The sequence below is a fragment of the Lemur catta genome, chromosome 5 (genome assembly GCF_020740605.2).
Source record: "Lemur catta isolate mLemCat1 chromosome 5, mLemCat1.pri, whole genome shotgun sequence".
Lineage (NCBI taxonomy): Eukaryota > Metazoa > Chordata > Mammalia > Primates > Lemuridae > Lemur > Lemur catta.
This window is the reverse complement of record NC_059132.1, coordinates 12,670,187-12,687,801: the sequence shown is the minus strand read 5'-3', so window position 1 is coordinate 12,687,801 and position 17,615 is coordinate 12,670,187. Positions and strand designations below refer to the sequence as shown.

The 17,615-nt window shown below is 46.0% G+C and overlaps 1 protein-coding gene across 1 annotated transcript in view; it reads left to right on the top strand.

Moving 5' to 3' along the window:
* SH3PXD2B (SH3 and PX domains 2B) overlaps window positions 1–17,615 on the top strand; it is a 91,512-nt gene that overhangs the window by 44,906 nt on the left and 28,991 nt on the right. The window contains exons 4-5 of the mRNA XM_045551153.1: window positions 5,230–5,306; window positions 14,161–14,252. Of these exons, the coding sequence (XP_045407109.1) occupies window positions 5,230–5,306; window positions 14,161–14,252 (169 nt within the window). The remainder of the gene's footprint in view (window positions 1–5,229; window positions 5,307–14,160; window positions 14,253–17,615) is intronic.

Below are 17,615 nucleotides of genomic sequence, written 5' to 3'. Positions count from 1 at the left end.
TGAGCCGGCAACTGGGCAGCGAGTCTTTCACGTGCTTCACATCCCTCTGAATTCCCTCTGCCGCCAGCCGGAGAAAGTGGTCTGCTTTTAAGGGCTCATGCGATTCTTACCTGCCTGATCCAGGGTAATCTCCCTCTTCTAAGATGACTGTCAGGCATATGATAGCTCATCACATACATGGGCTCAGGGCAGGACATCTTTTGGGGCCGTTTTAGAATTCTACCTACCTCCCTACCACGCTACCCAGCACTTTGGGTACCAGGCACCACCCCAGCTGCCATGGAGGATTTGATGCAGTTATGCCCAGTCCCTGTTCTCAAGGCATTCAGTGTTCTCCACCCCAAATTCCTTACCAAAGAATAGTATCAAGGCTTCAGCTCAAAAAAGGGAGTTACCCAAGTCAGTGTTACTGCTTCCAGTAATAATAGCTACTATTTATTGGCTGTCTACTCTGGGCCAGGCACTAGCTTAAGTGCTTTACATTCATTACTTTATTTAGTCCTCAGAAGAGCCCATTTCACAGATGAGGAAATTGAGGCTCAGAGAAACTGTAAGCACTCACACAGGTGGCAGAACTGGGATTCAAACACAGGTGTGGCTGTCTCCAAAACTCATGCCCAGCGTCAGACGAATCCCAGGACCACTTGCCAACTCTTGGGTAAATCTCCTCATTTGCAAATCAGAGATAATAATGGCACTTAAATGATGGAGTTGTTATGAGGATGAGGTAAACAGCTGGCAAGTAGGGCCATCGGGACTTACCATTATTATTTCTATGTACAGATAGTTAACAAACTGACAGTCACCCTAAGGAGCAGATATTTAGATCTGAAAGGGCCCTTTAGATCTTTTTCCTTTTCCAGGACAGGCCCAGAGATGTGGGGGAGACTCCCCGAGTCCTACAGGTGCCAGTCTCCCATCCCTGAGTCCAGGACATCAGTGGGTTCTTCAGGTATCATCATTACTGAATAGGTTTAGAGACAGGTGCATGTGTTTGCCAAGCCCCTTCCACTAGGAGAATCCTTTGCCTAAAAAACTAACATTTGTACTTCCTCCACTGGGAAAGTATACATGCACGCTAGAATTTTTTTCCTTTTGGAGAAAACCCAGTGTGCCAGCTGCAACAGCCAAATATCAGGGCTCCAGAGCATGTGCTCTAGAGTCAAACAGACCCAGCCCTTTGACCTCAAGCCACAACACCTCGCCCTGTGAGCCTCAGTTCCCCCATCTGTTAAATGAGACAGTGACTCCTGCTTCACAAGGCTCAATCCCTGGTGCACAGTAGGTTCTCAGTAAGGGCAGAAACAGGGTCCCAGGACATTCCTTTGGAATTTCTTGGTTCCACATATTGGAGTCATCCTTAAATGACCAATCTGGATATTCAAATTAACCTGGGCTCTAAATGTAGGTTTTTCTTCCAGAAAGGAAAGGAAAGCAATGAGTTATAACTCTTTACTGTATGAAAAGCAAAACCAGCTCTGGAAAAACTTCCCAAGACGGAGAAGAACTTGAGCCGACCCTCTCCCAAGCCCTTAAAAGCTTTCGTGGTTACGTAATCCTTCTCCACCCAAGAATTAATGAAGATGCTGTTCTCAGGCACTTGGCCCCTTTGTCCCTGCTCAAGGCACCCACTTGTAGCTTGGAGAGGCCCCGCTGGGCCCCAGGACCCCCAGAGCATCCCTTCTTAGCCCCCCTCTTAGCTTTCCCTCGGGTCAAGGCCAAGGGCAGAGAAGCATGAGAGAAACATCCCCTCTCCTGGGGTCAGTTTTCTGCCAGGACTGCCGTGTCAGCAGAACAAAAGCAAGTCTCATGTAGCACAAAGGCGGGGGAGGGGAGAGCAGCCTGTGCAGTTTTCCATCCCAGCAGGAGCTGGGGAGGCCAACTTGGCAGAGGATGCAGCTTGAAAAATAGGAATTACAGTTTGGCCTTTCTCCACTGTGGAAAACAAAAGCCGACCCGTTCCCACCAAAGGCCGTTCCCTCCTCTGAGCACCCTTTCCGCTCCAGGACGGCGGCCGGCTTGCCTGCCTTGCCCAAGGCGCACAAATAAGCATTTCACGTCAGCACAGGCGAGGGGCCGCTGCCCCACCGGCACCTCACAGGGTGGCACAGGCCACGGCGGTGCTGGCTCACGTGCCTAAACCGTTGGCCACATGGTTCTGCTCCATGACCGGAGCCTGGGCAGCAAGTCGAACTCTGTGGCGGGTAGATGACAAATTAGCCTGCCAGAGGCAGGTCTCAAGAAAGCTGGGGGTTGAGGAAAGAACGTGTGCACTTACTTGCAGACCGTAACGCAGTATCCTCTAAACTGCTCAAAATAATAAATAATAGTAATCCCTGCTTTGTGAGCACCTACGAATGGCCAGCCCTGTGCTGGGTGTGTCATAGAGATTACATCTAAGAGATAGGGGCTGCTCTCCCATTTTGCAGATGAGAAGACTGAGGCTCTGAGAGGTAAATTCTTTCCTCAAGGCAGCACAGCCCGCAGGAGGCAGCCCTGGGATGGGCACAGGGCCACGCTGACTGCCGAGCCTGGGGCCTCCCCAGCAGACCCTGCTGCTTCCTTGGGGCTTCCTGCCCTCTTGCTGGCAGGGCACCAGACATGCACCCAAGAGATGCACTGAGGCCACACAGGGGTAGGCATGATACATTTGTCCTTTTGTCACCCCCCAGGAAACACTGAAGGTGCCTGAGTTTTCTGTCCTTCTCTCTCAGTTCCTGCGGACTGAGCCTTGGATAGATCTTCACCATTGGGCTCTTTAGTCGGGTGGCAGCCTGGGGACAGGCTGTGCCTGTTGTCACAGGCCAGCGCTAGCACCATGCCAGTTGGAAATCTTTTGAGCCTGCTCACAACCTTTTCAGTAAGGAGCCTATACACCCACCCTCCACCCTTCCCCTGATTTACAGAAGGGGAAATTGTACCAAAATGGGACCAAAATATTTTTAATTAGAGACTCCTCTCCCATTTTGAGAAATAAATTAGAAGCAGACGCATTTGCTGTGCAGGATTTCTCTTTATAGGTATGGAGTCTTTGTAGGTATGGCGCTTTTTCCTAAAAGCTCTGGACACTCCTAGGGCTTCTAAATTGTACGTAGTCCTACCCATAAGTGCCAGTGACAATGGGAAGGAGGGGTATTTGACTGTGACAATGACTAAGGGTGGGATGGGGTTGGAAGGCTTTGCCTGAATTTGGCCCAAGGATGCTAACATCCCGCAGGGCGGGGACCAGGTCAGGGCAGGACGTCAGCAGGGTCCCCAGTGCTTTTGGGAAACACCAGCTCTTGGTGACAGGAGGGCAGGCCCGCAGGGGCCCGGGTCCCCCTCGCCCCAGTGCTGGAGAGAGTGGCTCACATGGAGGCTGCGCCTGGGGAGCGAAGGAAGGAGGAAGATCGTCAGTTCCAGTGACATCCGGTTCCCACTTCGCTGCATAACTCACGTTTTTGTTCTAAATGACATGAAAATGTTCTGATTCTAGAAGAAATAAGTGTTTATGGCAGAAACTTTGGGGAAAGTATAAAGAAGAAAACAAAAATTCTGTCTTCACCCCTCAGAAACAATAAGCACTTTGAATTCTGTGATGCATTTTCTTCTAGATTTCTCTTTTCTGACAACCATGGGTATATCAGAAATTTGGCTGACTTTTACGCAGAATTAAAACCACTACCATTATAAAGAAAGGATCTTCTTTATTATTAAGGAATATATATTTCATCTCACTGTGGTCGTTTTTTTCTTAATTGGTGGAAATGAGCAAAAAAAGGCTCACTCTAATTTCCAAATAGTGTCCTTTTGCACAAGAGCAAGGTATCCAGTTATTTTAAATGTCAGAGTACCCATATGGTCTTTCTGGGTGCAAATCTTTAAAAGTCAGTAGGTTGTTTCTCAGCATCCCTTCCAGTGCTGTCACCCTGTGAAATCTCTTCCTGACCTCTTCTATACTGTCCTCCTGCTCCGCCAAGCTTGCTGTGGGCACTGCAGTCTCAGCAGAAGCCGTCTTAGATCAATGGTAACCCCCCCTCGCCTTGCCAGTCTCTTGACCCAAACTCCTCTCCTCAGCCTACATCCTAGGACCAGAAGCAGGGGAAGCTCTTGGTAGGTGTCCACACTCTGCTTTCTGGAGCAGCTTTGGGCCTCCTGAGCCGTCCCCTCTGAGACCTCCTGGTTGCTCTGCGTAAGCTTGGTGGCAGGGCTTGTCTTCGCCTTCCGTCTCTCTGGCCTTTCTGATGTCTTATTCCTGATTTCCCCACCCCTGCCCGTCAGAGATCAGGAGCGGTGAGCCCAGGGGGTCTTCATCTTTAATGCAAGTGCTCCACCTCCAGCTTCCTGTCACAGCCTCTCCTGTCTAGACTCTGGGGGACCCACTGGTATGCTTTAAACAAACCTCGCCCATAACATTTCAGCATCTTGGATATTGCCAGAGATCTTCAGGGACATCATATGTATGCCTGTCTTTTCCTGTGACCCACATTCTCTGCCCATGTGTCATCCTGGAGGTTTGTAGCATGGTGTCCCAGTGTTTAGGATGTCACGGAGCGCATGGTGCACGTTCAGGGAGTATTTGGCAAAACAGGAAGACTCAGAACCCTTCTATTACAAATACTGATGGGGGAAGGACTCAGGGGGATCTGTCATCTTTGCAGATGGAGGCCACATTCATGCATTTATCAAACGTTAGTGCCACAGAATGGACTGAGGCCCTGTCAATCCCTGTTTGTGCAGAACACATGGCTGGTAGGAAAGAAGAAGTCCTGTAAAAATAAATAGCGTGGTGTGTGCGATCAGAAAGAGACAGGAGCTCCTAACCCATCGGAGTGAGAGATGGTGGGTGCAGCTGGAGGGGGCGGTGTGCAGGCAGGGGGAAGGCACAGAATCATGAAAGAGCATGGCGGTTTGGGGCAGACGGGACCTCATGTCCCCAGGTCTGACCTCCTTCCTTCATCAGGTAGGCATCCTTCCTTCCATAGGTTGTTTCCACTCTTAGTTCACCAAAACTTACTCACCGGGTCCCACTTCCCCAAGCCCTGGCACTAAAGCTGTGAACAGGGCTTTGGGGAACCACACATAGGACTGCCTAAGCCCTGTGGAAGTCCAGCAGGCGGATTTGGTGGCAGCCAGGAATTCTGGTACCACTTAGACCTCCCCCAGAGACAGTGGCATCCACACCCTCCCAAGTTGCTGAGGACTCATCACTGCTCCCTTCTGACACTGTGTGTGCTCTCATCTCTGCAGGCAAAATTCTCTTCCGCCGAAGCCACATCCGGGACGTGGCCGTCAAACGCCTGATACCAATCGATGAATACTGTAAGGTAAGGCTAAGAAATGTCGACGTGGTCTTCCCTCTGGGTGTTTGTTTTGTTGTGTTTTCCTTTTCTGGCTATAAGATGCTCACTGTGAAAAATTTATACAATTGAAAGAAATGTAAAGTAATTAGAAAAAAATCACTTAGCATTCTCAACCCAGAGGTGACAATTATTAAGGGTTTTAGATATTTCCTTTCCATCCTTTCTCTACATGCATTTTTTATTGTGCTGAGACCATTCTATTTGTATTTTTTTTGTTCTTTCTTTTTTGCCCTAATATTACAACATAAAAATTTCCCCATGCTATTAAAATATCCTCTTGAGCCTACTTTTAATGGCTGCGTAGTATTCCGTTGTACTTGAATGTTCCAAGAGTTATTTAACCAACCCAACCCCTCTTGTTAGATGTCACATCCTTTGTCCTGTCCCCTGAACGTTCTCAACAAGAGGCCTGCCTTTTGGTTATATTTCGTTTGATTTGAGGCTGTGGTCAGGAAAGAAGCATATTTTTATCTTTGTTTAACTTCCCTTACTGACGATAAGTACTTTAGTATTTATTTCTCCAACTTGAAATCACTAGCAATTCTGATGGGAAAGGGGTGGGGATGGCAAGAAATGCCTTAAAAATGGAGCAGTGAATGATTTCCGCCTTAGATCAGAAACAAAGCTAGTATGTTCGCCCTTACCACCTCTGTTCTATATTTCACTAGGGGTGCCAATAAAATATTTTACACTTTGTGCCAGTGTAAGCACACAAAAAAGAAAGAAAAGACATGCAGATTGGAAAGGAAGGAGTACAACTGCCTCACTCACAGATGACACGATTCTCTATGTAGAAAATCATAAGAGATCCACCAAAAAATACTAGAACTAATAAATAAGTTTAGTGAGATCACAGGATACAAGTTCAATATACAGAAATCAACTGCATTCCTATATCCTAGGAACAAATAATCCAGAAATGAAATTAAGAACACAATTCCACTCTCAACAGCATCAAAAAGAATAAAATAGTAAGAGACAAATTTAACAAATGAAGTGCAGAAATAAACTCTGACAAAATTTATGATCAGTTGATACTCAACAAAGATGCCAAGACAATTCAGTAGGAAAAGCATAGTCTTTTTAACAAACAGTTGGGTTAATTGGCTATTGCATTAGCTTCCTAGGGCTGCATAACTAAATCCTGCAAACTGGGTGGCTTAAACAACAGAACTTATTTTCTCACAGTTCTGGAAGCTGGAAGTCCAAGCAGCAGGGCCTCCCAAGGCCTCTGTCCTCAGCTTACAGATGGCTCTTTCCCTGTGGCATCGCCTGGCCTTGTCTCTGTGTGTGTCTGTGTCCTAATCTCCTCTTCTTACGAGGACACCAGTTACATGGATTAAGGCCCATCCCTAAGGATTTCATTTAACCTTAAATTACCTCTTTAAAGACCCTGTCTCCAAATATATTCACATTCTGAGGTACTGGGGGTTAAGACCATAATATATGAATCAGGGGAGAGACACAATTTAGCCCATAACAACTCTACGCATGCAAAAAAATGAAGTTGGACCCCAGTCTCCCGCCATGCACAAAATCAACTCAAAATGGATCACAGACCTATGAAACTTCTAAAAGAGATCATAGGAGAAAATCATTGTGACCTTGAGTTAGGCAAAGAGTTTTTAAATATGACACCAAAAATATGAGCCATAAAAGAAAAACTGATAAAAATTAGACTTCATTAAATCAGCTTACAAACTTCTATACCTCAAAGGGTACCATTAAGAAAATGAAAAGACATGCCACAGACTCGGAGAAAATACTTGCTAATTGTATATCTGATCTTATATTTAGAATATATAAAGAACTCTTATAATTCAATAATAAGACAACCCAATTTTAAAATGGGAAAAAACTTCAATAGAAATTTCACCTAAGAAAACATGAGAAGTCATTAGGAATGACTAATATGCGCAAAAAAGATGCTCAACATCATTAGTCATTAGGGTTATGCAAAATGAAACCATAATGAGATACCTACACAGCCACTGGAATGGCTTTAATCAGCAAAACAGACAATACCAGGCATTGGGGAGAACGTGGAGAAACTCACTCAGGCATACGGAGCCCTCATTCTGGTGGGAAATCAGGTGGGAGGCCACTGTGGAAAACAGTTTGGCAGTTTCTCCAGAAGTTAAACCTATCTGTCTATACTCTTAGGGATGTACCCAAGAGAATTGAAAAGTTGCGTCCACACAGAGACTTGGATGCAAATGTTCTTAGCAAGATTAATTCATAAGAGTCCAAAACCAGAAGCAACCCTCATGTGCATCAGCGGGTGCGTGGATAAGGGAAATGTGGAATACCCATACGGCAGAATGTTATTTGGCAATGGAAAGCAGAAAGACGGGTAAATGCTGCAGGCTGGATGAGTGAGAGAAGCCAGATGCAGAAGTCTACATATTATATGGTCCCGTTTACAGGAAATGTGCAGAAAAGGCAAATTTACAGAGATGGAATGCAGATCCGTGGTGGTTTCCTGGGCCTGGGGGCGGTGGACGTGGAGAGGGACTGACTGCAAATTAGGTTGGGGGAATTTTTGAGGTGATGGAAAAGTTCTAAAACTAGATTGTGGTGATGATTGCACAACTCTGTAATTTACTAATTGTCATTGAATTGTACACATATAATGAGTAAATTTTATGATATGAAAATTATACATCAATAAATTTGTTAAAGAGTCTTAAGTACAAAGGGGCAGGGTGGAGACGATGACCCCGCTCCTGGCAGGAGACACCAAGGGCAGAAAACAACTCCCACTTGGGTGTCGGCTCTTTGCTAGACACGACCTTGCTTTATTCTTCCAACAACGTGGAGAAGTGGGTTTTATTATTCCCACTGTTTAGACGAGGAAATGGAGGACCCACAGTTACTTATAATACCAATATTGAAGGGTTTGAGAGTCAAACCCGGCCTTTTAGGCATCTACAATCACATACCACTTATGGCCTCTCTTAAGTAAAAATGGAGCCCAGGAGTTAGAGGTGGCGGTGGGCTGTGATTGCACCACAGCACTCCAGCCTGGGTGACACAGCAAGACCGTCTCAAAAAACAGGGAAAAAAAAACCCAAAAAGAAAATAAAAATGCAAGAGGCCAAAGTATTCAAGCATGTATCTCACGGAGGCAGATAAACTCAGGCTCTTCTCCTAAGTGTATCCTTACAGGGGATGGGGGCAAGCACCAGGGCCAGCCCTTCAAGCACAAGGACAATACTGCTGCCCCAGCTCTCAGAGGAAAATTCACATCTCCTCTTTGTCACTTTCCAAACGTCTAGAGCCTGAAATCCCAATGCTGAAGATGACCTTCCTTTGTCCAGGCCCTGCAGGCAAGGACTGTGGACCCTTGGGCTCACCTTGCCCCGCTGGGAAGTTCCTGCTGGTACCTTCCCCAGAAGCTGTTGTACCTCAGCTTCTGCCCAAATTAGCCAATTCTGCTTCCTCCCCAGCCCACCTGACTTCTCTCCAGAGTCAGACTTTCCTTGCACCGAGAGCTTCTCCAAGCCCTGGACTTCAGATTTTGAAAAGGAAATTTAAAATCCAAGAGTAAGGGGGACAGTAGCAGCTGCCTGCATCTGCTTGGTGCTGGGAATGGTGCAGAGATAATGAATCCACCTGGGTGAACCGCAGAGAGGAAACAGTGTGTACATGGAAGTCACCACCCCCTGCTATTAATGAATCATAAGAAGGAGAGAGGACATTTGGGGTTTGGGTTGGCCAGATTCCCTGGACTCAGCTCTGTGGGAACTGCCCTCCTGGAGGGAGATGAAACGGTCTTTTCATTTTACAGACTACGTAGGCTGCTATATAACATCTGGGTATCTGTATTGACGACATTGTTGTGAGCTGATGTAAGCCAATTTGATCCGTCACAGTTAGCTTTATTTCAGTAGAAATTAGTAGTGTCCAATAGGTGGAGCTAGATGGGGGCTACAGTAGCCCCAGAGCTAGCTAACAGGTACCTGTGACAGTGGAAGAGATTTCTGCTCTACCAGGCCTCTTATAAAGTCACAGTAATCAACCTAGTATGGTTTTGGCACAAGGATAGACAAACCCTTGGAACAAAATTGAGAACCCAGAAACAGACCCATGTATATTTGGACACTGATACTGACAAAGGCAGCGTTACACATCATTCCTCGGTAAATAGGTATCATCTGTATGGGAAAAAAACAAAAAAATTAACTAGCCCTTACCTCACACCGCACATGAAATCATTTTTAGGGAAATTAAAGACGTAAATGTAAGAGGCAGTGTTATAAAAGGTTTGGGAAGATAAAATAAGAAAATATCTTTGTAATCCCTAGGTATGAAAGGGTTTCTAAAGATGCAAAAAGTACCAACCACAAAAAGATGATTTATTTGACTGCATTACATTTAAGAATGTCTGCTCATCAAAATACAAATGAAGACATGACTCAGCTGAATCCTGCCACACATACAAGCATATATTATCAAGCAGTCTCATAAATAGCCACTCAAGTTTTTCTGGAAGCTCATTGAAATGCCAGCTGTCTATCTGACACCACTGTACATGAATGATCCCTCAAGGCAGATGCAACCACATTCTAGTGGCAGGATCAGCTAATCCTAACCGTGCTCTGACATAAAATCCTCAAGTGGCTGAACCCAGGACAGATTCAGAATCCTAGACCCAGGGCACCATTCTGAAAGTTGTGCAGTACTGGGCTCATGCAAGGACCACAGTGTCTAAGAATATTTCTAGAACATCCCTCATTTCATCAGAAAAAAAAATTGTTTCTAATAACTGTTATGCTAATGAATGAAGGCCGTGCTGTTGATCCAAGATGAGAATAGCTAAATCCTTGAAGTGGCCTTTTCTGAAGCTGGATGTCTGGTTAGAGTCTTTACTTGCTAAAGTGTTCGTTCCCAGTGAGGAGACTTCAGGTATTAACTGATTGTCATTAAGATGTAGCTTACATCTAACACACACGTGAGCGTGTGTGCCCATGCTATGGTATTTCACAATAAACTATGACAGCGTAACAGCAGCATTTACCAGACTTCAGTCACTTGAGACCGCCCTTCCAGATTTTTGTCATATACTACCACCTGTATTATTATTAATATTTTTTCTTTAAGTTAACTCACTTCTTCAACTTCTTGATATATATTAGAGGAAACTTTACATCAGAACCATAATATAAAATGAGTGTCATGTGCCATAAAAGTAAAAATAAAAACAATGAAACAACAACAACAAAAAGTGTTTTTAAATCCAGCCAGCTGCTTTGACCTGCCTGCCCGAGGCTCTGCAGAGCCTGGTCCTGCTTTCAGGACGCAAGTTAGAAAAATATTACCTCTGTGGGGCATTCTTTTTGAAGTTACAGAGGATTGAAAGAGAACTGAGAAAACATGAGCTTTCTCCCTAGCCAAGGCATTGTCATTTAACACGATCATCTTGCTGCCTCTAAATTCACCTTGGGGAACCACCATATTATTGCACTTGGCGCAGTACAGAGAACCAGAGGGGTTAACTAATATTTAACAAGCAGCTAAGTATATGATGGAAATCTTCAGCCACTTCTGTAGCATAGCCCTTCAAGATGGTTAAGCCCATTTTAAAGATGAGCAGACTGAGGCTCAGAGAGGTAATGGGACTTGGCCAGAACCACACAGGTAGAAAGTGACAGAGCCAGAATTGGCAGCTGGTTTTGTCTGACCTTCGTCGTTACCCTGTGCAAGCAGGACTTGCTGTCCTGTGTCGTGCCTGCATCGACCAGCCACATCTGTCCAAAGGGCCAGGATTCCTTCCAGAACAGAACTGAGTTTTGCTTCTTTGTCACTACTGACCAAACGCAGGACAATCCTGGCGTGTTTCAGGAGAATTGTTTCTTTGCCATGGGTCATTTTTACTGTTAGCCAGTCCATCCAAAATGAAAGGGGCCAACATCAAAGCATTCACCACCGCCTTCTGTTAGTAACTTGGCTTATTTTATGGTTTGGAGGTTTGGTTTGGCTTTTACTTCCTGGGAATAGCTCAAAACCAGAAGAGAACTTGGCATTGTTGGGGGGTTTCTGTGGGCCTCGTTGTCTCTTCCCCTCCTGGTCTATTTGGAGGCTCTGCCCATTTCAGCAGGGAGCACCCAGGGAGGGCCCTCCAGGCAGAGATGATGACCACCCCAGGGGCTTGTGCCCCATGCCCACCCAGCTCTCTTCTAGCAGGGCCACGTGGCCTGGGTCAGCCCTTTCCCTCATGTTATTAATTCAGCAAATACTTTTCAACTAGGCATCATAGGTCTCCCCAGCACTGTCTAGGCATGTAAGGAAGGTGGAGAAGGAACAGCCACCATTCCCTTGCCCTCTGTGGATTTGGAGTAGAGGAATGAAGTCAACCAGCCCTGGTCTCTCAAGTCCAAGTCACCACACCAGGGCCTCCGTTTCCTCATCTCTAGAACAGGCCAGCCCTCCCAGGATTATAGAAAGGGATACAGAGGAATGCATTTTGGGAGCCACCAAGTGCTGAGCCATCGTCAGGGAGTGCAGTCTTGGGGAGCCGCAAGATATTTGCACACAAAGCAGCCAGGACACAGCACAGTCCAGCATACAATCAGCTCCTTCATTATGTGGTTCCAACTGCAAGAGCTGCAGGATTTTAGAGGAAAGAGAGACCCACCAGGGGGGTGGGGGTGGGCAGACAGCAGCTTGTCCTGGCCAGGAGAATGACTGCTCACTGCTCTGACCCAGAAAAAGAAGGGGGACCAGAAAACAGGGGCAGGGGCTGATCTTCCCTCTGGGACTCTGCCTCAGGCCTGGAAATGGTCAGTCCCTAGGGATTTGCTGCAGAGCAGGAGTTATTTAAAGGTTAATTTTAAAAATCAGTGCACCCTTTAGGTCAGCATCCTTTACCCTCCAAAAGATGGAAGAGTGGACAATGACCAGGGAAGGTACCCTACGGAATCATCCACCCTCTTGGAGTTGTGTTTTTCCACTTTAGGTCTGGGGCACATTGCATGTTGCAGGGGTTGGCTTAAAGTTAAAGCCTGACTCAAAAGTCATGTAAGGTCAGCAACCCAAGTGTCCATTGACAGCCAAATGATAAGCAAAATGTGATATATACATACAATGGAACATTACTCAGCCTTTAGAAGGAAGGAAATTAAACAACATGGATAGACCTTGAGTGGATGAACATAATAAATGAAAGCAGGCAGACACAAAAGGACAACTACTGTATGGTTCCACTTATATGAGCTACCTAGGATAGTTAGTTCATAGAGACAGAAGATGGAATGGTGGTTGCCAGGGCTGGGGTGGGAGGGAAGAGTTATTGTTTAATGGGTACAGAGTTTCCTTTTTGCAAGATTAAAGAGTTTTATGGATGGATGGTGGTGATAGTTGGATAACAGTGTGAATGTACTTAATGCTACTGAACTGTACACTTGAAAATGGTTAAGATGGTAAATTTTATATTGTGTGTATTTAATCACAATGAAAATGTTTTTAAAGGGGGGGAAATAATCATGTTAGGGTCAAAAGACCCCTGAAACCCTATAGAAAGTACCAGATTAGAAACCTCCATTTGTCCCTCCATTGGTCCCTCTGAGCCCAGTACTGCTGCAGATTGGCATATCACTTTAGGAGTAGGTGGTGAGCTTTTAAGGGCTGGTTATATGGAAAATGCAAGACATGTCTCTTCCACACCAGACCTCCAACTTGGTGAGAAGGCACATGAGAGGCACCAGGGAACTGAGGCCTTCTAGGAGAGAACAGAGTCCTGGCTCACTGCAGAGCATGCACTGGTGGGCTGATATGGCCGGCAGAATCACCTATGCAATTTATACATATGCCCGTGCACACTCCTTACGCAGGTGTTTGTAATAAAATGTATGCATGAACCAACATGCATACACTGGGATCTGCATCCCCATCACCCCAGCCCAGGACCTGAGCCAGAGGGGGCTTAAGTAAATATTTGTTAAACTGAGCTGTTAATTCGTTATGGAAACATGTCTGAGTTTCAGATCCTTTAATGAGCAGGATATATCATGTACTTGTCTTGTACTTGGCACAGAAACTGTTGCAGTGCTGGGTCCAAGCAAAATGCCTGCTGAATCATTGAATGAATACTTGTTGATAGATAAACTGGCATAACAAGTGCCTAGTCCCACTTCGTGCCCTCCACCTTCCTCCTCATCGAGCCCATCAGCACAGTTGAAGGTCCTTCACACCCCCTCCAGTGAGCCATTGAGGCAAGTTAAAATGGAATTGGCCTGTGGGAGAGCCCAGATACTTCAACCCCTCATTAACCTGGAGACCTGTAACCTCTGTCCAAATCATAAAACAGTCCCTTCACTTTAACTCCTCAGATTCGTGAGTTAAGACACATATGTAAGCATGTTGGAAACAACCTAAATGTTTACCAGTAGGCAACTAGTTGAATAAAGTAGATACATCTATACAGTAGACACCCCGTATCCAGTATAGATGATTTTGTAGAGCAATAATGAAGTGGTATGAAGTTGACAATTTACTGTTAAGTAAAAGCATCAGTTTACAAATAGCATGTACAATATGGTCTGATTTTGTCTAAATATGTGTACAGTTTGTCCAAATATGCCTATTGTATATATGCATGTATATACATACATAGTATATGGGGGAACTTTTCAGAAATGCACATTCTCAGGCCCCTCTGCAGACCTACTGAATCAGAAACTCTGGGCTGGGGCCCGGCCATCTGTGTTTTAGCAAACGCTGCAGGTGATTCTGGTGCTGCCCGAGTTTGAGCACCACTGGCGTGCAGCGTTCCAGACACCCTTTCCTTCCTTTGGGCTCACCCGTGTCTCTTCCCCAGGCTCTGATCCAGCTGCCCCCCTACATCTCTCAGTGCGATGAGGTGCTGCAGTTCTTTGAGACAAGACCTGAGGACCTGAATCCCCCAAAAGAGTAAGTAGGTTTGTGGGCTTCCCCAGATGGTGCCCCACAGCCCTCCCTCCTGCCAGTCCAGCCTCCTGGAAGCAAAGCAAAGTGGAACTCAGACAAGGTTTCAGTGCTTGAGCCTCTGCGAGACCACAGTTCACTTAGCCTTCACATCTCTGCAGGTGGATAATGATCGTCCCATTTGACAGGTGAAGGGAGCTGGCTGAGTGCCACTCCTGTAATCCCATAATATGCTGCCTTTGCCACAGCACTTTCCAAAGTGTGTTGAAACAGGGTGGCCTGTGAGCCTGGGAGTATATTCATCTTGGTTTCTCTTCCGCAGAGGTAGGTGTGCTCAGGAACTGTTAGGGATGTGAATTAATGAGTGACAGAGACCAGCACAAGGTCCCATTGCTGGTAAGTGACAGGGTGAGGATTTGATCCTGATCGGCCAGGCTCCACAGCTGTCCAGGATGTGCCCTGCCTCCCTGTCGCTCCTCCCCCAGTGGACAGGCAGCCCCCCCAGCTGCCTGTCACTGCACAGCTGGCAGCCCCAGCCAACTCAGCACACACGGCACAGAACCCAAAAGCTGCCTGCCTACCTGCCCATACCAACAGCCCTGCCAGCCTGAAACACTGGCATGCATGTGGCGCCTTGGGGAAAGAAAGAAGGGGTCTGGCTGGTGGAGAAATAGCAGTGGAGAAAAGAAGAGCCCAGGCCCAAGTGCTAGGGCCGCCCTAGGGTCACAGAAGCGAGAGCCAGCAGAGTTTGGGGTCCATTTGGGCTCTCTCAGGAAGGGCTGGGAAGTGCCAGGCAGGCTCTGTGGCAGACGTGGAAACTGCTGCTCTGAGCCCTGAGCTTGCTGGTTGCTGCGGTCAACAGTGACAAGCAAGGCCTCGCTTTGCTGAATGGTCACAGCGCAGTGGGTGTGGCGGGTAGTGTGCTGAGAAAGACGCACGCTGCTTTTTGGAAATGAATCTATTAAAGTCACAAAACTTATAAGGAGAAGACATCAAAGAATTTTAGCAGGAGTGGGCAGGCCACATATATATATATATATACACATATATATATATATATATATATATGTATATGTATATGTATATGTATATATATACACACACACACACACACACATATCGACATCCAGAATCAAGTTCAGAGGTCACAGACCTCTGAGTTGATCACTCCAGACTAATGACTTGAGTAGCACGCAGATGAGTAAACTTTCTGCAGTAAATATCTTCCAATAAATGCCATCCCTGTGACAGTTTCTCATGGCAGGCACACACACAGGAGTGCAGCCCCAGGCTCCTGGGCCTGGCTCAGCTCCCTGCCTCTCCCAAGCTTGCTCTGAAGCCTTATTACATGGTGGTTAAAAGCCCAGACATTTGGCCGGGCGCGGTGGCTCACGCCTGTAATCCTAGCACTCTGGGAGGCCGAGGCGGGTGGATCGCTCGAGGTCAGGAGTTCGAGACCAGCCTGAGCAAGAGTGAGACCCCCGTCTCTACCAAAAATAGAAAGAAATGATTTGGACAGCTAAAAATCTATATAGAAAAAATTAGCCGGGCATGGTGGCACATGCCTGTAGTCCCAGCTACTCGGGAGGCTGAGGCAGTAGGATCACTTAAGCCCAGGAGTTTGAGGTTGCTGTGAGCTAGGCTGATGCCACGGCACTCACTCTAGCCTGGGCGACAAAGCGAGACTCTGTCTCAAAAAAAAAAAAAAAAAAAAAGCCCAGACATTGAATAGACATTTCTCCAAAGAAAATAACAAGCATATGAGAAGATGCTCAGCATCATTAGCCACCAGGAAATGCAAATCCAAACTACAGTGAAATACCACTTCACGCCCACTGGAACAGCTATAATCAAAAAGATAGATAGATAACATGCATTGTCCAGGATGTGAGGACATCAGAACCTTCATATGTTGCTCGTGGGAATGTAAAATGGTGCAGCTGCCGTGGACGTCAGTCCTGCCGTTCCTCGAAAAGTTAAACCTAGAGTCACCATATGCCCTAGCAGTGTAACCAAGGGGAATAAAAATAGACATCCATACAAAAACGTGTACACAAATGGTCACAGAAGTGTTATTCGTAATAGCCAAAAAGTGGAAACAACCCAATGTCCAGTAATGTGATAACAGGCAAACAAACTGTGGTCTGTCATATAGTGGAATATCATTTAGCAACAAAAAGGGACGGAATACTGATAAGTGCTACAACAGCCATGAACCTTGAAGACATTATGCCAGTGAAAGAAACCAGTCACAGCAAGCCACATATTGTATGATTCGTTGATATGAAATGTCCCTAACAGACAGATCATTAGAGACAGCAAGCAGATGAGTGGTGGCCAAGGGCTAGGAGGAGAGAGAATGGGAAGTGACCCCTAATCAGAATAGAGTTTCATTTGGGGTGATGAAAATGTCCTAGAATTAGACAGGGGCCATGGTTGCACAACCTGGTGAATATACTACAAAACCAGTGAATTTTATACTTCTAAAGAATGAGTTTTATGGTATGTCAATTATATCTCATGTTTTAAAAAATTAGTTCAGGTAGAGGCTGTGCTACTTGCTAGCTGTGTGACCTTGGGCAAGTTACTATACTAAACCCTTCTGTGCCTCGTTACCCTTATCTGTAAAATGGAGATAAAACTAGTACTTATTTCCCAGGGTTATTGTGAATATTAAATAAGTAAACTAAACATAAGTGCACTAAATGTGTCTAGCACTAGCAGGGTACTGGCACAGGGTAGTACCATTCAGTATTTATTAGCTAATGCTACTCTTATCACATCTGTCTGAACCCAACCACTGGAAACTTCATTACTAATGAGATAATTTACTTAAAAGTACTTTGTAGCCCCTGATTTGGGATATTATATTTGTAATACAATGGTATTTATAAACTCTAGAATGGTCTGACCAATGCAAGGGAGGCATCGTTAATTAGTTCCTGTGAATTCTAGCCCATAGTAGTGTCTGTCCTGTCACCACTAGGGAGATTGCTATGTTCACTGCTATCCAGACTTCTACCCAGTTTTAGTGTGTTCCCCTCACCAGTTACTGCCAAACACTTTCTGCTCCTTGTCTATAGCTAGGGGACCCTGAGAAGTGAGGCAGGGACCTCTGCCCTGCCTGAGAAGGTAGGTGTCAGGCTTGGTGCAATATGGCGGCCTAAGTCTTGTTTTCAGACTACGCAGCCCCCTTCAACTCCTCCCCACGGCCCTACACTCTACAGATAAGTGGAGACACCAGTCCCCAGGGCGAAGAGCGCTTTTCAGGCAAAGGGAGAAAATGAAGAGGAATTCTTTCTTTTTTAGGAAGTCTGGGTCCTTGGGGTTGGCTTGGGTTTTATTCAATCACTCATGGTGTTGTGGGGG